Source organism: Amphiprion ocellaris, chromosome 5 (genome assembly GCF_022539595.1).
Source record: "Amphiprion ocellaris isolate individual 3 ecotype Okinawa chromosome 5, ASM2253959v1, whole genome shotgun sequence".
Classification (NCBI taxonomy): Eukaryota; Metazoa; Chordata; class Actinopteri; family Pomacentridae; genus Amphiprion; species Amphiprion ocellaris.
The window spans coordinates 29364714-29387608 of NC_072770.1; the positions used below are offsets into that span (position 1 = coordinate 29364714).

The window sequence follows — 22895 nt, forward strand, 5'->3', positions numbered from 1 at the left end:
TTTCACAATGTTGAGCTTGCTATCGACTGAAATACTCCACTTCAACATTGATTCCTGCGGTTCTAGGCAGGACAATTCACCTCCAATGTCAATTTTAGCCAGTGAGCTACTGTTGATCGGACACAGGATGTTCTATTCTGCTCACGGCTCTTCCTCTACGCTTTGCCATGTAAATAAAACACCAGACCGGTATTTACCAGACTGCTGTGTCTGCAGCAAGATTTTCACTTGAATGTATAAATGCCTGTATTTATTGACGGCTGAAATTAATATTTAATGATGCTTTTCATTTTTTTGTTTTTCCTTCACATACGTGTGAAGGCAGGGAAGGGATGCTGCAGTTTCACTTCTGTTGAAAGCAGCTGTAGCAATGAAAACTAGAGAAGTACAGTCACTAAGTATCTCCTGCCTCATTGGTTGTAAATGAGCTCCAAATGTGTCTTCAATATGCTTGTGAAACAAAAGAAAATCCCAAAGCAACTGCCAGCAACATTGGAATTGTTGTTGCTACAGAACAGACTGCTTGATAATGCTCCATTTCTGAAACTTATGTAAATCGTGATGAGACATGGCACAACTGGAGAATGCAGTTGGAACCGGTGGACATTGTTGTGGAAATATGGATGAGCCATAATAAAGCAACCAAGGTGCAACAGTATTTGTCTTGTGTGTTTTATAAAGTATACTAAAGAAAAATAAATCAAAGAAACGCAGTGTATAGTTCAGCTACAAAGGGCAGAGCTCACAGATCAGGATCGGGTTCAGAGGTCTGACCGAGAATCAAACCAGACAAGATAAGTTATCGTAACATTTGTCCTTCATACATTGCAGTCTCAGCTTTCCAAAGATAACAGGCACTTCTCAGCCAATGAATGTAATTAAGACAATGCCTAGTAAACACAAGATGGTGGCAAGGTTATAGTATTTATATAATAAATTCACTACACCAAAGTATTGTTACAACAGATATGAACGGGAGGCTCCTGCAATGTGCATATAATAGGATGGAAATAAAGTACAAATGTAGGTGGCATATATCTTATATACATCTAAATTTATTTGCGAGTCGTTAGTCACTTAGCTACTTCAATCCAACAAGTGCTAAATGTGCCCTGTGAAGTTTTTGACCACTAGCGGAGTCATGCTTTCACATGCATGTCCCACTTTTGTCTGGATTATGCACAAATACAAAATGCATGTGCACGAAACGCATCCTGATAAGGACTGGAATCCACAGAACAACAATTAGTGGCTGATCAAAAGCAATACACCCAAGAAATACCGAGGAAGAAGCAAACAGATGTAGACAATCTAGGATTAAAAATGTTTTTAAAAATCTGCTCAGAATTTTGTTAGGAGTAAGAAAACACATTCAGTGTTTTCAAGTGTGCTCTGGGAAAAAAAACAAAAAACAAAACACTGAATGCAAACAGAATCTTAGCTTGTTTGTTCTCTGGGTCACAAATATGCACACCAACGCCAGGACTTCTACTTTTTCATGGGAGAAACATTACTATTTAAAATTGCACTACCTATAATCACTGAAACAAAGTAAAAAGAGGATTTCTTTTATGTGGATTTGGTAGATCTTTATGGCTTTTAAGAAAAGAGCCACTTGCTGTTGAAGTATATTTTTTGACTTATTGTTAAATGGTATTTGTAACATCCTCATTTGACAATAACATTCCAAAATCTGAGTTTGATTGACATATTCTGGGCACACACTTTTCTTCTCATATTATCATTAAAAAATAAAAAGTGGAGAGCACTTAAACAGTAACCACCAACACATTGCACTTGTAGCCTTTTTAATATGATTTCCTCATGTGAAAATAGTGCTGCTTAATTTAATTTCATAGTGCTTATGAAGACTTTCGAGTGTTGAGGCACACTTGACCTTTTTGTCTAGCATCCTTTTTTTCGAAAACTAAGATGATAAAAAAAAAATCTGACATAAAATATGCTTTCGAAAAAGTAATTGAAAGAATCATAAATTCTGAAAATAATACAAGGTTGCAAATGTTTACTTACACTTGCCCTGTTTACACAAGGGAAACCATGAAGACTTTTTCAAACTGCATTTTCCATCAGCAAGTACTATGCAACATCAGCACTGAAACCGGAAAAAAATTATTTATACTCCTCTTGCAGAAATCCTGTAAAACCCTAAATGATTCCTCAAGTGTTGGTAGAAGTTAGTCTTATTTTCTAGACTGTTATCACTTCCTGTAATTGCTACTTTTAAATTTTACTTTAAATGTTTGGAGCTTAACTTAATTACCCCATTTATAATCTATGCTGTGGCATAAACAAGACTAACTAATGCTATTAGCAGCTACAAATTCTGGAGGAAACTGTAGAATAATAAATGGTAGCTCATTTCAGAGACTGTTTCAGGCAAATGAAGCACATTTTTCATGGCTGATCAGTTTGAGGTAAACACACTGAGGTGCTTTTCCCAAACCACAGTGGTGGTCACTGTTTAACCACCATGATATGACATGAAGTGCATAGCTAGTCTCAGTTCTCCCAAGCCTGACCACATGGTTTTAACCATCACCGTTCAAATAATGATAGTGCTACAACACTGCACTGATGTTTTAAACTTTTTCCAGCCTAATTAGAAAGATAGATGAGCTATTCATTAAATTTGAGAGCAATAAGCAAAAGGATGAGCATCACCAGCAAAAGGATAAACAGCAAACTATCTGCACACGAGTGAAAAGTGATTACAGTTGCAATGTTTCCCCATCGGACCATTTAGTGGGTGGCACAGGCAGCTGGTGGAGAGACAACAGCTAACAGTGCGCTGAGCACATCTATGATTGAGACTGAGCATATGTTACTGATGCTATTTTAAAACCAGGAGAGTAGGTTTTGAGATGTTGTGTCAGTGCTGTACATATTGAACCAATTATGCAGAGAAGATATAGAGGACCTTGATGATAATGATGCTGTTGCCAGCATCAGTGATGTCCAGACAGCTGGCATCCTGCTGGCACAGCAGCACATCAGGACCTCATTAATAGCATTAATAACAGGTTTGCTCACAGATATTCTATTTGCAGTGGGCAGTGATGGTGTTATTTGGAAAGTGTCATTCCTACAATATAATTGCATCGAAAATGGGCATTACATTTGTCAAATAAGCCATGACTGCTTGTTTGATTTTCTAAAAATCCTGCTTATTAAAGGTCCCTTTGTCTGTGCCACCAATTAGTCCCCAGCTGCATCACAAGGCTTTACGCCTTTATCCTTTTTTGCATGGCTGTATTAACATTACTTAAGTGCTCCAATTAGAATTTCTATAATTAAAGATCAGCAATGCTTCGAATGATAACAACAGAACTGCAATTTTAACTGCACAACTTCAAAACAAAAGCAGTTGAAATACATTTTTCAGAAGCCCCACAATAGAAGACGTTCTTCTTACAGCATTTTGTATACATTTTGGTAGGGGGAAAAAACATGACATTTGTATTCGTGACAAAACACAGGCAAAACGGCTTCTACACATCAGACAAAACCCTCTAAGTTATGATGAAAACTAGGCCAATGTGTAGCTGTCAATTTTATCAAAGGCTGCATGTTTAAATCCGGCATGAGGACAAAATAGCCTTTCATAACCTATCAAATGTCCTATTTTCATGTTAACTTTAGTATTAGTGTCTATGATGTAAACTGTAATAAAGATTTGTGTCATCCAGCTTAAAACGTAGATGAATATAGTTACGTGACAGTGCTCAATTGGATTTACCCTCCACTACCTTCTAGCTGGTCTGCCAGTAAGCCTCTACTGCCTTTCTGCTGGGTGTCAGAGGTCTGGTGAGACATGACATATGAGAAAAGTCAGCTGTTTGGAGCTTGTAGAGCTACTAGTCAATAAAACTGCAAACTGAGGACATGAGGACGTGGAAGCATGGAACTGGGGGATTTTGGGGCAGGGAAAGGGGGGTGACTCAGAGAGGAACCATTCTCCTGTGTTACATCACTGCTACTTGTCTATGGAGGATGATTGGTGCCACAGGGATAAATACATTAAATATACAACGATTAACCACAGCATTCTAACCACCTGCTGATTTTGTGTAGGCCCCCCCATTGTGCCACTAACATACCCCTGATTTTGAAAATGTCTAGTGGTATCAGGCCCCAGGATGTTAGCAGCAGATCCTTTAACTCCTGTAGGTTGTGAGTAGGGCCTCCGTGGATCGGACTTGTTTTTCCAGCAGGGATGCTTGATCGATTATAGATCTGGAGAATTTGGAGGCCAATTCAACACCTTGAACTCTCCATGTTCTTCAAACCATTCCTGAATTATTTCTGCAGTGAAGCAAAGCACATAATCCTGCCGAGTTCCCTCCAATTAGGGAATACTGTTGCCATGAAAGGTGTACGTGGTCTGCAATAATGTTGACGTAGGAGATACATGTCAAAGTAACATCCACATGAATGCCAATATCCAAGATTTCCCCACACAACATTGCTCAGAGAATCACGATGCCTCTGTTGGCTTGGCTTTTCCCCTGTAGTGCATCCTGCTGTCATCTCTTCCCCAGATAACAACAAATCTGGCCATCCACACGATGCAAAAGATAATGTGATGCCCATCAGACCAGGCACTATTTTTAAATTGATCCATGGTCCAGTTCTGATGTTCATATGCCCATTGAAGGTGCTTCAATAGTGGATAGGAGTATGCATGATCATTGGAACTGCCCTATGGCTACGCAACTCCATATGCAGCAAGCTCTTACTGTGTGTTCTGTCGTCTTTCTATCATAGCCAGCATCAGTGTTTTCAATGGCTCAATCATGTCAATTTGTTCTGCTTTCAATCCGATATGAGCAATTTAATATTAAGAATACCCAGTACTATTTTTCGAGGTAATACACAATTCAGCTATTGCCGATTAGCTGCAATATCTAGTTGTGCTCTCACTCTAGATGTTTGACAGTGCTGACCCGAGATGACAGGCACTTTCATAGTGGCAAGCAGGGAGCGTGGGAGTGTAGCCGGTAAAAGAAGCATCATGATAGGGACTTCTATGAGGTTTACTGACCTCAGACCAGCAAAGCAGCATTACAGTAAGCTGGGATAAACTAGGCTAATGCCCAACGAGACATCCGATTGATATTTTCAGAACTTTTGTCATGTGTCTGTGTGGTATTAATAGGAAAAGAAAGAGTAAGACATAATTTTTGCCACTGCTGATAAGATAAACATTCCCACAGTTGGCCCAGTCCTAATCTTAGGATCAGGCTTGAGCTATCCTTAACTTTCAGGTATGCTACAATAGCTCTTCTGTGGAATCAGATTATGCAGGCCAGCCTGCACTCCCCACATGGATCAGTGATCCCTAGGCATCCATGGCCCTGGTCACCATATCACCGGTTGTTCTTCCTTGGACACCTTTTTGTAGGGACTAACCACTGCATACCATCAAAACCACACAGAATCTTGGAGATGCTCTGACCCAGTCATCTAGCCATCACAATCTGGCCCTAGACAATGTTGTTCAGGCACTTATGCCCAACCATTTTTCCTGATTTCAACAGATAAACGTCAAGAACTGACCATTTCATTGCTGTCAAACATATCTTACCTTTTGACAGGAACCAATGAGTATATGAATGTTACCTGTAGACTATGCTACTACAATTCAGCTGCTTCCAATGACCACATAATGAAACGCCACCGGTAAACTGCAAGCAATGGCTTAAGTATATGTTAGCTGGAAAGTGACACAAAATTGCAATACAGAAATGCCAAAGATACATTTGTGGCTTAGAAACATATTGTGATATTGCATAGTTTGACCACCAAAAGCAAACCTTTTGAACCGCTTCTCTGCTTTCTCATCAATTTTTGGGGACACAAAATAAAACATGCAGAGTAGGTGTTACAAATAGCTGTTAAAAATAATTATTGAAAACACAGATTTTCTCTGTCAGTATTGAACAAGTATGCCATATACATACATATACACATACATATCTTTACCACGTCAATACAGTCAGGACAGCATTGTAAAAAATGAAGTTTAAGATGTCAGGAAACAGCATAACTCTCAAAAGTCTGATCTACAGAATACGATTTAGATATAGCTTAGAATACATTCAATGACCAGGAGCACTGCTCTAAGCTGATAGTTACTCAACATTATATGAAGACACCAGTGATCAAGGTGACCAATTTATTTCTGAATGAACTTACACAAGTCATTTCAACCTAGAAGTGGAAGGAAAAGATTCAGATGAAAGCACCCGAGTTCTTTTCCTAAATGTGTTTTGTCGTCCACTTTGCTTGCTGGCATCAGACGACCTTTAGGCTACAGAAATATTTTTTTTTCAAAAACATTTAAAATCAATACAAGCACAATGAATAAGTGTGTTTTGCACATATTGGTATTGATAAAAGATTGGTCTGAGTACAAGTCAATCTATATCCAAAAATGACCCTTAATCTAAACAGAAATCTCTGATGTCTTAAGACCAGTTCATGCTTTTCACATGCATGTTCATAAGGGTATGTGAGACATACATTTCAAGAGTCCACACAGATGTTCTGCAGGTCTGCATGTAGCCCAGAATTTGTAAACACATCAACTGTCCGTACTGCAAGTGCGCTGACTACACATGCACCAGGAAAGCAAGTGGGGCTTTAAACAAATTAAGAAAGACTGTAAGAAGATTCTTGGTCATCCACATCTTTACAATTCATCATTAAAAGAGTTTTTATCCAAGTAGTCACTACTGGAATTTGGAGGGGCTTTGATTTGTACATGCTTTCTGTCAATGTGCCCAAACACTGTACTGTGTCCTAATTTCTCCAGATATCCTGTGCTACATCCATCCACTGTGTTAAGCACACCACAGGTACTATATCCTATTAAAAGTGCAAAGTCATAGCCAGCCTTTGAAAGACATCTAGAGGTATATTTTTCTGTGTACAATGAGAGGGACAATGCATTAATAAAACTATATACTCGTCCACTACCTGCTTTCCAAGTCTGATCGGTCTACATGTACAGATGCGGATCTAAATCAAGTCCAAAACCGAAACAGAGGGAGCCATTTTGTGGGAGACAAAAATAATCAAAAGGGATAACAGATTTTTAAACAATAGCAGTGATGCAGAACATTCAGGAACTCAGGAGTTTTGATTATATATATATATATATATATATATATATATATATATATATATATATATATATATATATATATATATATATAGTAGTGCATTTCACAGAGGTGATAAAACCGCAATGAAGACGTGACCTTATCTACGTACTATAGCTGACCAGTGGCATACAGGTGTGATTGTGAGGGCACTGACACCAAAAATGTTGCCCAGTTGGATGTCATGGGTCACAGATGTGCGTGCAACACTAATCACCCCCAAATTGGTGGCAGATCGTCCAGAGCTGCATTCGTGCCCAGCGGCGGCACGAATCGCCCCTCATAGCTGCACATCCATCTGCGAGCCAACAGCGCTAACTATCGCCCTCATCCTCCTCGCTACCTACGCACATGACAGCAAGGAGACTCAGATTATACCTCCACATAAATTAAAACCGTAACTACAGCGAGCCCTGTAATAAAAAAAATAACAACTTGGGGCACCGTATAAACAGCGAGCAAAAAAACTACAGGCTGAGCAAACGGAGCGACCGGTGGCGTTTTCCACCAAAGTGAAACACTATAAAGTACAGTCACAGAGTGCCTGCGGGAATGTTATTGTACATTTCCTCACATGGATAAATTGCCAACGTGCTGTGTGTTGCGGCTAAACGGGAACAGAGTCAAAACGGGAGCCGAAAACACCGGCGGCGGCACCGGTTCAATGGCAGAGTGTAACGTTAACGCAGGGATAGTTTGCGCCATAGTCCAGCTGCCTAATCAATAACATGCACACAAATCACGGAGGCTAAACGTCTGGACGGGAAACTCGGCTCGGCCCGCTCACAAACCAAGCAGCACGCTATTTCCTGTCAAAATAACCCCACTTCGACAACAAAAACTCGCTTTTACCGTCAAATAGCGAACACAAAGGCAACACTGCACCGTTAGACGCCGAACAGTCGGGCTAAATAAGTGATAGCTAACCCGTGTTGCTTCGTACTTACCGGGTTGACAGTCTTTGTGTTCGGGCAAGGTTAAAAACATTAAGGATAAAATCCACCAGTAACTCGGTTCCCGTATCCTCCGCATGTTAGACTACTCATCGAGAGCAACAAGAAGGCAACGGGTGACAAAGTTTGTGTCTTTTCTTCTTCTTCCTTTAGAGAGAGGGGGGAAAAAAATCACACTGTCGAAGCGAAGTTGGCACAGCAGCCTCGGAGCTGGAGCATCAAAGTAAATGGTGGGAGCTACAGTCAGTGGTGCTGCTTTCTTTCTTTTCCTTTTTTTTCTCTCAAAAAGACAAATGTATTCGCCTCCGGTCCGAACACAGGCTGCTTTTAGCTTCGAGGAATAAAACGCTGCGCACACTACGGCTGTGCACGAACACTTCAAAATCTGTTGTTGGACTCCTCCGTGTCTGCAGCGGCTCTCCAGATAGCGACATTCCCGAAGTGTGCAGATCTGTGTGTGTGCGGGGGGGGGGGTGTCAATCTTCGATCAATCGCTGTCTTTAACTACAGGAGCGCAGAGGAGAGGAGAGGGAAAAAAGTGGTCGAATTATATTGATCACACGTGGTCATTATTAAGTGATTATCCGCGGCGTCAGCGAGACGGAGGAGGGAAAAAAGTGGAACTGGAAACGTCCCATTCTTCCATCCAGGAAGTAGACTAGCGGTCAGGCGTGCAGGGATATGTGGCTGCTGCTGGTCTGATCCCATCCTACCGGACAGGAGGGAGGGAGGGAGGGAGGCTGCACCGGGGCGGGAGGGGAGGCGGTTCTTGGATCCGCTGAATGCAAAACGGACCCAGAGGCTGGTTTCTGTCTAAAGGTGCTGCGATGAGTCCAGAAAGCTCGTGTCACATTGTCAAGTCACCACACTCACCCATTTTGAAAGCGTCAAACATCAGGGATATAATCTAAGCTGAGGATTGAAGCTCAGAAATCCGAGTAGTCCTCCAACCCCCAGCCTCCCTGCTTCCTTCCTGCCATCCTACTGTTTGTTGCTTTCTCCCTGGTCCCATTATTAAAATGACCCTTCCGTGGCCACACATTGATGCCCCCTTTGCCTCCTGCTGGCAGAACTGTGAATGGAATACTTTAGCGGCAATCATCACATGGAATATCATCGTGTGCAAGTGTGTGGCCTACTGATTGGAGAATTATGCATCCACTGGTGATACTCCCTTAGGTAAATGTGTAGTCAGTGGTGTTCTTGGAGAACTATCCAGCTGGACATTTAATTTGAGGAATCTGATTAAATTTCTCATTTAATTACCCAGTTCTCTACAGGGCCATTGAGGACAGTCACAAGGGCCCTTTGCTTTTAATGTGGGCCATCTGCTTCCTCTCCAAAATGCCTACCTTTTCAAAGCTCCCACTGCCTCGTGGGTATCCTCGCATGATCCTCCAGGCTGCACTGCCTCCGTGCACGCAGCGAAACATCGCTATGCTTGACAATGACTGCATTTCTCACTGATCAAGTGCAATTACCCAGAACAGAAGTTTACGAATACTTTCCCCCCCCCAGTTGTGTTTTCTGTCAGATGACACAGCAGGGCAGGCCTTTGATTTATCATGCAGAATCAAAAAAATATGTTCAATGCACACTGACCCTTATGTGAAGAAACAGATCATCACAAAATAATCTAAACAGACAAATCAAGTAGCTCATACTGGACCTAATGAATATAAATCAAGACAATCAAGAATCATATTCAGTCTGGGCATAATCTTAACTCAAGTGCCACATTTCAGAGATTTCCACCACATCTTATCTATGAAAGGGGATTGCTATGTAGTTCCCATTTTCAACTATTTTCACCATCAGTTAATCTTCAAATTTTTGAAGCAAAACTGCCAAACACTGATGCAGCTTCTCACTTCTGACAGTTTTCAGTATCTTTGGGTTTTGGACAAATGACGCAGACATTTGCACAATTTTCTGCCATTTTAAACACCAAACAATGAGAAAACGGTTGACAGATGAATCTGCGATGAGAACAATTGTAAGCTACAGCCCTAATGTTATCGTCAAAACGTTATCATTAGCTGCAGATCCTCAGTGTCCCTTCTGACATCTCCTCCAGCAAATTGGTTTCCATGTACTGGGAATACACAACCTCTGAGTCACAAAAAGAAAAAAAAACAAAACAGCTCACCAACTGCAATCAGTTCAAATGTAATTAATTGACAGTCTAAAAATTAAAAGGCCGTGATCGCATTTGTGGTCATAATTCAACCAATAAGTCATAAGGCTCCTCAGAGCCAAAGCTGTGATGTACTTGTTGTCCTTTGCGAAACATTGCCTTGCAGCTGTTTTGAAATCAACCGTGACATGATCCGAGCTTATAGATTTAATTAAAGGGATGTAAGTGGCCCATTGTGTGTGTGTGTGTGTGTGTGTGTGTGTGTGTGTGTGTGTGTGTTGTTTTATTTTCAATAAATAGCACTCAAAAACACAGTCAGAAAAGACAGATGGCTGACACATTCTTTGCAATAAATCTTACCTTGAGAATATTAAAAACAAGATGAGTTCTTCATCAGATGAGTGTTTGTACTTGTAATTTTGTGGGTGCATCTCAACCCCTGTTGAAACTCAATTTTCTCCTGAGCAGCGACACTTATTGGCCTCCCTGCATGCAGTGCACTGTGGGTTTCTAAAACATGTAAACAAGGGAACAGGTAATACAACATAATTAATAATACACCATTAAGGTGCAATCATGGCACCCAACCTGCACGTCTGACAAATGCACTCAGGTGATACTGCACTAATTTGGTCAAGTTATGCTTTATATCTTTTTTGCAAACAGATAAAAACAATCATAGTTATAAAAAAAAGGAGTCACAGCTATTGTTTCTTCTCTCTTAAAAGCATCACACTGAGCTTTGTGCTTGAAAAAACAACTTCTACTTTTCACACTGTGTCTTTGCAGTTTCTCGCAGTTCTATGAGGGATTTATAATGTGTGTTGTGACATTTGACATTCTAATCTTTTTCACCCTTTGGGATTTTCGACCCTGAAGGCATCCCAGCACTTTCTCTGACAGTTAAATTGTGTCACAGATTAAAAAAAGAAAAAAAAAATGGAAAGAAAAACTGAGATATATATGATTCATGCGAGTCCAGCCATGACACCAGCATTGTCCCACAAGCACCTCCTTCCGCTTTGCCCTTAAGTGGTTTGAGAATCACACTTGTATTATTTTTTCAAAGACATTTCACATGTTGACAGTTGCTACATAATGTACGACCGTGTGCATCAATTATGTACTGCAATTCAGGCTATGACCATATATAATTCATCTGATTCTCAATCTCCTACATTATTTAATCAAAAGCTATTTTTACAATTATTACTCTCCCCAAATTGTTTTATCTTTTGTTGCTCTGTCCTCCAGTTCTCCACATCAGTGTGTCATGTTGCTGCACTGAATCTACTCTGCATTAATGCTTCAGGAGGGTGTCACGAGTGTCTGTCAGCCAGGGCAGCATAACCTTAAAATGGGTAGCACTCAAAAGCTGCAAAGAGGGGTTGAAAAACCTATCCTCAAGCAACCCAATAACGTTTTTTTGGATTCTTTAGAAAATGCTTTGAAACTAAAATGTCAAAAATGAGATGCACTCAGGATCTCGATTAATGTTACGGATTGTGATCCTCCTGTCAAGCGTCTTTCTTTCGTGATTACCGGTGAAAAATTCAAGTCAACTTAACTCATAAGAAGTAGGTTGCATTAGTACTACATAACTCTACGTTGTACAGAAAAATAGAGTCATCTTTTTAAGGCTGAGTTGTTTTTGAAGGCAATTTTCAGAGCCAACAATAGGTTCTCAATCAGAAACAAAGCACTGTTGTTTCCATCAGCTCCAACCTACAACATCTACTTACTTTTAATTCAAAGATTAAAAGACCCCACCTTTTTTTCCAGCATGTTTTAGCCTATTTACTGGAGCCACATGCATTACAGATTACTGCCAACAATTTTTGATGTGTTTTGCTGCTTTCTTGGCAGCCACTGGTTTTATTTAATGTCTGTATGGAATGACGGACAACTTAATCCATTACAATGAACATCATGTCTGATTTTATTTTTGTCAAAGTCACATTACGTTGTGCTGAAACGCATGGAGAGATTTTAAAAGTCTGCCTCTGTGATGCATTCATGTGCGGTGGGAAGTCAGGAGCCAAACAGGATCGCATTCATGATTTATCCTGATAGAAAGCTGCGAACACAATCAATAAAAAAAAAAAAAGGTCCAGATTGCAAAAAAAAAGAAAACATGAATTAGTTACCTTCTCCACAGCCGGCTAAGCCTTGGATATTAAATATGCTCATGGTTCAGGATTTAAAACAAAGTTGCCCTTGAGAACAGAAGGATGTTAATAGCAGTAATGCTCAAACAAACAGGATACCAGGAACTTGTCAAACAGCAAGGTGCTACTCTGCTGAGGTTTGATGTGCTGCTCTTATTCCATGAACTGATTATTGATCATTTCCCATTTGTCACCTGTGTCCCTAAGCGTAGAGATGTCTCTGGCAGCCAGTGCTAAAGCGAAATCTGACACTTGGATTAGCGGGTAACAGTTGACTTTGATTCACGGCAAAAAGGTTTTTGGGTTAAAATGTGGCCTGAACGGGTGAAGTTGGCATATTCTCCCTGCTGGTTTTCTCTGCGTGCTCCAGCTTCCCCCTACAGTCCAAAGACATGCACAGTAGATTAATTGTATTCTAAATTGGCCTTCAGCGCGCATGGACTGTGATGGACTGGCGACCTGTCCCTGGGTTACCTCAACTCTTGACCAAAGCCAGCTGGAACAGTGACCTTCTGCCAGATGAGGCGCATGCAGCTGATGGATGGAGCCCAGAAACTTCTGCTTGAAAGCCTTAACTCTCACACACTGTACTGTTAGTTTTTAAATCAGTATAAGATCCCACAGTTGATCCATATGTGCAAATGACTTCATTCATCAAAGTAATACGGTACCCTCGAATGCAAAGAGGCTTTGCCGTGATATAATATGTTGGGTGCAGTTGACCCAATTTTGAGGGCTGGAGAATAATTTTTTGTAATGCAGAGATAACGAGTGAAATGTGGAAAGTTTCAGATCTGGGTGGTCAGCGTTAGACAAAGGAAATGTGAGGAAAAGAAAGAAAGATTTGGGAAACGAGAGAGAGAGGGAGAGAGAGAGTTATGGTGTGAATGATTTGAGGCTGTAGTAGTTACTATTTGAAGCCAGTAGAGGGTGTCTGCAAAATTCATGCTGCCATTAATCACTGAAGTTGTTCAAACCACCTAAGACCATCAGCGAAGCTCCTGAAGAATGTAATAGATTCATTTTTCACAAAAGGGCAATGAATCCCGGCGAAGAACTTGTGGATGATTTAGTAGTCAAAAAAGAAAAAAAGATCCAGAATACTTTGGTATATTGATGCCACAATAATTTACTTTGTGTTCGTTAGGGAGGCCTCGCACAGTGATTGTATGGCTGTTTTGACCAATACACCAGCCCCTATTCATTACTTTTGTTGGTGTGGTTTCTCAACACAATGCAATTGCAGTCTTTTTCACACGGAACATGGAATATTCACCGACAAGCCTCCAGTGATGAAATGAAAACATTTGTTGGTTTCTTTTTCTCTCTTTTACGGATAATTTTTACCAGGATCAGCAAAGCTTGGGGATCAATTTTCATTTCACTTACAACAATTTGCAATTCGCAACTCACAGAGGATTGTTGAATGTTATCACCGCAATGCAAAACTGCTGGAGAAAATGCGAGAGGAGGAACAACATGACAGTCTTTGAATTTGCATAAATGTGAACACGGATCTTGTTTAATTGAGTTAATTCAAATGCTCTGTAGGATTGATACAAAATGGTTGCAGGATATTGAGACACAGAGGAAAATAGCATATTGGTTGAGGTTTGTCATAATAAACATGATATAATTTCTCATCCTGGCTGTTTCTAAATGATGGCTACATTGTCTGTAATATAATCTGGTTGCTGCACTTGGGTTGTCATTGCAGCGTTTCATCAGCAGACCTGCTTTTATTTGCTCCTCGGCTTCTAAAATAGATTAGAAGTTGGCTCATTGTTAAATTAGAGGGTGCTTTTATGTCCTTGTCCTGACTGAAAAGAGCAATGACAGTCCTCAAATTCCCCTCATGTCCAAAGTCATTAAAATTAAGATACCTCTGACTTTTGTCAATAATTCAAAAGTTGCTGCGTTTATCTCCCTCCTGGCACTAGCTGGCGTCTTTTTAGGCACAAAAGTGACTGTTCGAGCTGGCAGATGTTTGTACACATGGCCACACAGTGCTGAACAAAATAAGCTGTCAGAGTAATGCGTCCTCATGAAGGAAAATCAGCTTGTCAGCATCACGGAAGCAAACTGCATTGTCTGTGTTATACATAACATGATTTGAGCATGATATCGCACATTAGCATTTCAGCTGCCTAAAGTCTTTTGTGTTAAGCGTGCGTGCTGAGTGTGAAGATCCTCAGAGCTTTGTGGTTCTATTCTGTATTGTGTAAATTCGCAGCCTCCCACGACGTCAGGTGTCCCAGCGTCTTCTTGCCGTAACTTATATTTTAATGAATCTCCATTTGCCTGCATAATTATCGATATGAAACTGCAAACTCAAAGTTGGCATTGGACAACCTACAGCGAGTTCATTCCATCACTAATTAAACCTGCTGAGGCGGCCAGGGTTAGAATTCGTTACAATAAACAAGGACAACGTTGCAAATGCAGATAGCAGCACGTATTCTATTGGAGTACATCTTTTTGTGTCCTTTTCAGGCTGAAACTAAATGCATCATTCTCAGTTAGTTGCCTTAACATTCAGTGACTTCAATTAGCTTCAGAGGGCTGATGAGGTCTGGAGAGGTGACCTGACACACTTTTGTTCCTCTTACTTTTCTTTGGTGTGAGAACTTCAGAGGGTTCTGGCTTATTCATCTATATTTATGTCTTGCCTGGGACATAATTTATCATTTAAATCTTTGACATAAGAAATATCACATATATATTTCAAATATACATTTCTGGAACATATATCTCAGGAATAAGTCTAGTGCCTCCTTTGGGAGTGAAGCATTATGTAGCTCCTCCAGAAAGAGTGCTCTACTCTGCAGCTGCCTATGTTGCCAGTCTGTATTTTTGGTGTTGACCAGATCACAAAATCATGGTTTGCCAAAACATTTGAAGGGGAATTCAATTTCGCACATCAAACTCTGTTTACAGGGGAGCGCCACTGCAGACATGGAAGAAGTTGTAAAAAGCCTTTTGTAGCTTCAGTGGGAGCTGCATGAAATGTGGTAAATTGAGTGACATCACCTGAATGAGTGTTGTGAGGTTAGCAGACCTCTACAGCCCGCATGTCTTCTTGAGGCTAGTGGCTCAAGGCTACATTAGCCGCTACTAAGCAGAATCTCAAATTGAACCGTCTTTGGTTGAGTTTCATAGTGGATAATGTAGGCACCAGCTTTTGGCCAAGGAAAAATGCTTGGAATAAAAGTGACAATATCTCTGGCTCTGTCCCTCATGAGGCCAACATTATAGGAGTGCGGTGCTAAATCGGAGGAGTGCTCTCAAAAAACAGAGAATTTCTAGTCCCAGGCTGCACGATGTGAATCTTCTCTAATTTATGAAACAGAAATTGTGAACACCAGGCGAGGGACATAAATTTTCCAGGAGGGGGTATAGCTTGTGTACTTAGAGAAAATATGTTCAGTTGCATATTCTTTGGAGAGAAGAAGCTACATTTGTGGAGTTTTACCCCAAAGAACCAAGATTTAGGATATTTTTCTTTTAGCAAAGATGAAAATTACAGAAAGACATCAAAAAAAAATTAGAGATGAACACAGTATAGGACACAATCACAGATCAAAGTGCTGTAACATTAATAATATCTGTAAAAGTATGCAGCCGTATGCATAACCTATTATGAGATGTAATTTATGCAAAACTGAGGGATGAATATTTTACTAGCCTGATTTTTTTTTTAATCTCCAGTGCAAGTGTGAAAAATCACTAGCCAGCGTCTGAACACAGCATCGGGGAGAACTCAGCCAAATAGTGCTGCTGGGCAGGTGCCTGGAGTTCCATTTCAGCAAAGCAATTATGAAAATTGAAGTTATGCAGATGAACAAAAGGATTGCTATTGGGAAATGTGTCATTGTCCTTCATTCATGTCACACGCCGTTAAAAAAGAGAAGCATAACGGAATTTATTTGGTAGAAAACGACAACTCTGTTTTTGGTTTGGAACAAAGACGAGTAGAAAGTGTGCTGTGTGCATGGTTTTCACTGATGCAGTTAGGTTAAAAGAGAAGAATAACAGATTCCGGGCAGTGGCCATGCTGGGCAGTGCTCTACAAATAACCCAGCAGCAAGGTCAAACTGCTTACAGCACTTTATTAGTCTGAATTAGGTTTCTTTACTCTCAGAAGACCCTGCAGTAGGCTACTGTCCTTGCACTTAAATAAATAATATTGATATATTTCCCAAGCATCATTGTAAGCAAGTGAGTTTCATTTTTTATTGTTGGCAGTGGAACATAACAGACTCACCTTGCTTATGTTACTTTCATAACCAGATCAGTTTTGTTGAGAATAAGGATGTTGTTTGTCAGAGATCTGGTCAAGACAGCTTTCACACATTTAGGGTAATATTAAATGTACTGCTGCTGCTATTATATTGATGTTGCGTCTATTTACCCCGTTTCAATGCTGTTTCTGCTGCACATACCATGTTTTTTTTTTTTGCCCTCAGTGGCAGTTGAAGCATGCTGCATACAAACAAACGTACATATAGTACATAATCAGAAATGCGGAAAATGAAAGAACAGAGACAAATGTCAGCCTTCACAGTTCACTTGAATCCACAAGACAGAAATGATATTTTTAATGTCTTTTCCCACTGTGAATAAACACATTTTATACAAAACCAACAACTGCGCCTGAACTTTTGTATATCTTCTTGACGCTAAAGGTGTCTATTCATTATGTTGTTTCCTGATTAATTCTTCCTTACAAATGATGACCTGTGAAGCAATCTTTCAGTTCTCTCGGTGCAATTTGTCACCTGGATTCAAGGCGCAATGCAGTTATTTTACTCCACATAGGCGAAGGATAACACAATAAGTGTGAGACCTGTGTATATTGTATTATTTCTACATATAGAATATGTGAAATTACACGTTGGCGGAAAAAAAAGCTATCAATTTTACCATCAATGCACCCTCATATGTCCTCCTTATGTGCCTTAAGCTATATCTTACACTGTATTTCTGTGGTGGTCTGGTTGTAAAGATTTAAAATATTTAAAATTTCTATGTACCTTTATGCAATATATCATTAACTTTTAGCATTTTCTGCAGTGTTTACATATATAAGAATAATAGATCAGTGTTCATTATGTCTGAAATAGGCTAGACATATGTTATATATACAGTACAGTGTAAACTAGTGTGTGTGACAATAAAGCATCATTTTCCATGAGCTTTCATCCTTCCAATGCGATGCCGAGAGCGACTATCCAGACACCTTAATTTGTTTGTTTTGCAATGAGAGCTTTGCAGACGAGCTCCATTCAGTCTCCCCACCTGAATCATTGCTGGATTGATGCATGCTGAAGATCATTTTCTGAGCTACTCGTCTGTGTAGTGGCTCACATCCAGCACATGCTTTGTTTTAGGTCCCAGGCACAAAAAAAAAAAAAAAAAAAGATGGATCCAAATCCAAAAGTAGACAAATAGAAGCATCCCCTACCTGGATGCCAAGATTTTGCCTCAATCAGATTAAACTACATTATCAAATGTACAGAGTGGACTGAAAATAAATCAAGCTTTATTGTGTGGAGGAGACAGATACGTGTCCCGAGGGAGAGCAGCCAGCTCAAGACATGCGCAAGAATTTCATATTTAAGAGGAAGAACAATAAAGTGCTGCAGTTTTCAATAGCAATAAGTGAGGCATTTTCTCAAAATTATGTTGTCCAGATTTCTCACATTTCTAAACTTAGCACTCAGGAAACATCCTGCGTATAAATATGTCAAGAAAGATTAGGAAGACAGACACATTTATCTATTTAAATTCATTTCATAGCAGATATTCCCAGATTTTCTTCTGCATACTGCTGCAACAATAACGCCTTACTCTGCAGATACATGATCCAGGCCTGCATGCAGAGCATAGATTCAATATAAACACGCGATAGCTGGCCTGACAGTCGAAAAAACAATACACTCCTGGCGCTCTCCAAGCCTTTGTTTTATCAACCAGCCTCTTCCTCCAGTGATTGTGAAGTCTATAATAAAAATGCATCAGATGCATCTCCCTGTCCTCAGCAAAACATCACTCGGGGGACGGCATGTAGACCTTTATGAGAGCTAATGACCCACGGCTTTTAGAGTCCCACAACCATCAGCATAATTAGGTTCAGTGTCTGCACTCAACCTTTCGTTTATGTGCCCTTGAAAGAAAAAATAAAATAAATTGGTGAGTGATCCTGACAAATGAACAAAAGAATCTGACTTAGATTGTAGGGGTTTTATATTTAAGGTGATGCTGCCAACAACATGCCCTCCACCCTGTAATATGGACATCCGCTCCCCTTTTCACTACAATTACATTTTAGTTAAAACTTGACTTTGACACCTCCTATTTTAGTATTTATATGTAGCGTGAAGCCACTTAATACATTTCTAATCACAATATACTCCGATCAGCCACAACATTATGACCACTGTCAGGTGAAGTGAATCATCTTGTTGTAATGTAACGTTCTGCTGGGAAACCTTGAGTCCTGACATTCATGTGGATGTTTGACATGTACCACCACCTAAACATTGCAGGTCAAGCAACCCCTCAACCCCCTATGGCAACAGCAGTCCTTGATGCCAGTTGTCACCCTCAGCAGGACAAAATCCCAGATCCAAATCTTACTGAGCATCTGTGGGATGTACCAGGATAAGCCTGATCTAGGTAGGTCCCACCCTGAATCCCACAGGACCCACAGAATTCACTGCCACCATCCCGGTCCTGTGTCCATGCCCCACTGGGTCAGAGGAGTTTTAGCAGCATAAAGGGGACCAACACAATATTAGGCAGGTGACCATAATGTCATGCCAGTTCGCTGTATAATATATTTGTACTGTAAGCAGATCTAAGTACAGTTTTAAGTGATTATGAATGCATTACTCAAGAGTTATAATTTCTACCTTTACGCACCCATTAGCTGCCCATAAACAGTTGATGAAAGTGAACCGAACAAATCAAAGACTACGCATTAAAAAAAAAACATACATTAGTAATGTACAGGGATGTTTGAAATTCTCATGAAGAATATGAAGTCCCTCCTGGAGCTAGCAGGCACATATTGAGGCTTTCATCAGCAGATGGTTTGCTAAGTTGTCATGGAGAGTGAAGAACATGTCATTATAAATAGAAACGGATTAATAAGGCCTCAATTAATGGTGTAAACTTTCATATCATTAATCTAAAAGTTATTAAATTTTAAATCTTCGCTCTACAGTTGTTTACATGTGGAGAAGGACTTCATAATATTTCAAATGTGTTTTATCAAACTGTCTTTAATCTTTCATCTGTTTCCACATGAATGGTAGATACTTGAAGAGTTCTAATCTTTGAGAAATCCATTAATAACAACTACATTAGTGTGTGATATGCTTACTGCATATGATACCTTACAGCAATAGAGACAACTGGAGTCATGATCAAAAGGAATGATTATTTACATTAAAGAAGAAACAACTGAGGTGTTACAGTACATGCTCATTAACCAGCTGATAACAAAACACGGCACAAAACCAATGTAGTTCATCACACTCATCAGAGTGCGTACACATAAGTCTATAAGAGAAAATATGCACATTATGATGAGCATTTACTGTGAAAATTGCAATCTTCAAATCAATTAACAGTCCTTTTATGTTATACTGACACTCTGCTTGCACGGTGTACCTGTGTATTAATGCAGAGGCTGTTATTCTAAGTGCATGGAGGCACTTAGAATAACTCTCTGTAATCTAAATTCACAGGTAACATAATGAATTATGGATGCAATCCCTCATGACTAGTTAGATCCCCACCCCACAACAAGATGCACATGTAACAACAATTAGCCCCTCGTATTGATGTGGGAGTTGCAAAGTGTTTGGAAATGTAACAGTATGTAAAGATTATTCTCTCATTTGTTTCTCTTACTTCTTTTTAAAAAAAATTTTCATCTGACATTTTGCTCTAAAAGTGTAATTAAAAAAGTGGAAGGCTGTAGCGTTGGGATAATACCTGTTTTAAATTCACTTTAACTTTTATCGATTTTAATCAAGTGCTAATTATCCTTGATTTCTTGATACTGGTGAATTATCAGCATTTTCTGCCTTGTTTCAAGACGCTAACCCCTGTTTAAAGTGCGCTGAAAACAATTAGACCTCTTCCACGAACAAGGTTTTTCACTTATCTAAGACAAGAAAGCTTTTACGTGAACAAATGAGACTTGATTATTTCAGATCAGCCTTTGCAATGCAGTGTTCGGTACGGCAGAGTTAGGATGACATGCAGAAAAAAAAACAACTATCAATTCAAAGACAGATGTTACAGTAAATTTACATACTGAGCTGCAGCAGGATAAACTAATTTTTAAAGTGAAGATACATGATTTTCTTAAGCAAATCCACATTGATTTACTATAATGTGACTAAATGTTTGGTGCAATCTCAGCCAACACAGGATTTTGATGGGAAAAAGTGAGTATCCACAAAATCATGTGTAGAAAATTAAGCATTGCTTTCTTTATCTCAAGCACTCCATCAAATCCATAAGAACTGGCGCATGTCAGATATGAAAGGAATCCTGCTGCCTGCAATGGATGGAGATTGCTGATTGTCTGTACAGTAATTCCTGTTCTCTTTCCAAACATCTTCTCATTAGTTTTGAATTGTGAAGATAAGTGTTTTCCCCACAGCTCTCTCCTGTCAAATTAACTCACTGAGTTTATGGGTGGTGACATCACTTCAGCACTTTGCAGTGACTTCAAAGCTGGACTCAGACGTTGACAGAAAACTATAGTACTCTAATGAAGCCAAAATTGAAGGGAACTCACTGCCCAAACAGTAATGACAGCAATGCTTAGGTGGCTTTTAAGAAGCAACAAACACTGGAAACAAATATCTAGACGGGTCTGCCACTATACCTGTACAATTTACAACTGTTTAATTGCCTCACAGCACATTCTTCATTTTCAGATCAGGATTCTGCTGCGAATTATAATGAAAATCACACTTACGTTCAAACATAATGATATGCGCTGTGATGTAACACCACCTCTGCTTTTAATGATTAACTTGCTATTGGGGTTGACAAAAATAATGGAGAAGTTTCATCAATTTCTGTTTTCTATGTATACCGACGTTTCAGATCATAAGAATTTGGACAGTTACACTTAGCTGTTCTTTAGGTTCCGCGATTTAGCAAGTTTAATTTGAAATAATGTAATGGATATGACAATAAAGTGCCAAGCTTAGCTGTAATTGGATTTGGTTCACACAAGTCCTCAGAGTTTAGAACTTCAAAAGTAATTGGACAGGTACAAAGTCAAACAAGATCATCCAACTTAATATTTTGTGGAAAATTCTTTGCTATGAAACTATCTGACCCAAAGACATCAGCAGACACTTTGTTTCTTTCCGAATGATGCCCAACCAGGCCTTCACTCTCTGTTGTAGTGTCTCTTTGTCTTTAGTTTGCTCTTCATCAAGCAGACTGCAGCACTAAGATCAGATGACTGATGAGAATATCCCACCTCTTCACCCTGAAAAGCTCATCAGTTGTTTTTGCTGAATGCTTAGGCTAATTGTCTTGCTGGATGATGAAATGTTGTCCAATAAATTTTAATGCATTCGGCTGAATCTGAGCGCACACGACGCTCCTGTGTACCTCTGCGTTCATCCTGTTGCATCAGTCAACTGTGAAATGATCAGCAAATGCCAGAGATGGCATGAGATGGTTTGCTGTGGGTCTTCCTCCTTTTTATCTCCACTGCCTCTTTTCATCATTTGATAGAGGCTGATTTGTTTCATCAGTCCATAGAACTATGCTCCACTACTCATCTAGTGCCTTTTTGCATATATTTTGCAAACTGCAACATGGCCTCTCTGTTTTTTTTCTTTAAAGCTGATCTGGGGTTTCACATCTCGTGGTGAATCCTCTGAGGTTCTGGTGATGAAGTTTCCTCTTGATCACTGACGAGGAAACATGTACGCCTACATTCTGGGGAGCATTCTCGACTGGCTGCGCATTCGTAAAGGGTTTTTTGTTCGCCATGCAAATGATTGTGTGGTCATCCAAAAGATTTGTGCCTGTTGTTTTTTCGGTGCCATGTACTTTTAAAAAAATGTTCTCAAACCAACCACTTTTATTATCTCTTTGAGTGGCAGTGGGCTGTTTGGTGTTCACTGCCAGCTGGCACCCGAAGTTGGCCAAATGCTGCTACACATGAGCATGTAAGGGTCTCTTAGTAAATTGATAAGCCTCATTCACAACCAGGGAGCCAAGAAAGAAAGAAGAAAAGTGAAAATGTGAGCCTGACAATATGAGCATACTATTTTATGTAACACCCCGGCAGCAATGCCATTTAACAGGAGATTTACTTCAGAAAAAATAACCTTAGTTGCTCGAAACACAGATCTAACAGCTGCTTCTGCCAAGGTGGAGTTCTTCAGTCATCGGCCTATACTGC

The 22895-nt window shown here is 39.9% G+C and overlaps 1 protein-coding gene across 2 annotated transcripts in view; it reads right to left on the minus strand.

The window, feature by feature from the left end:
• The window catches only part of ca16b (carbonic anhydrase XVI b), a 155314-nt gene that overhangs the window by 93611 nt on the left and 38808 nt on the right, over positions 1–22895 (minus strand). Inside the window, exon 2 of one of the 2 annotated variants that reach the window (XM_055010686.1) lies at positions 10635–10784. Coding sequence is in view for 1 of the 2 variants with exons in the window: in XM_023280294.3 (XP_023136062.1) it covers positions 8132–8216 (85 nt within the window). In the remaining variant the exon portion in view is untranslated. Of the gene's footprint in view, positions 1–8131; positions 8854–10634; positions 10785–22895 lie in introns of those variants that run through there. The other variant, XM_023280294.3, reaches the window with a different exon arrangement.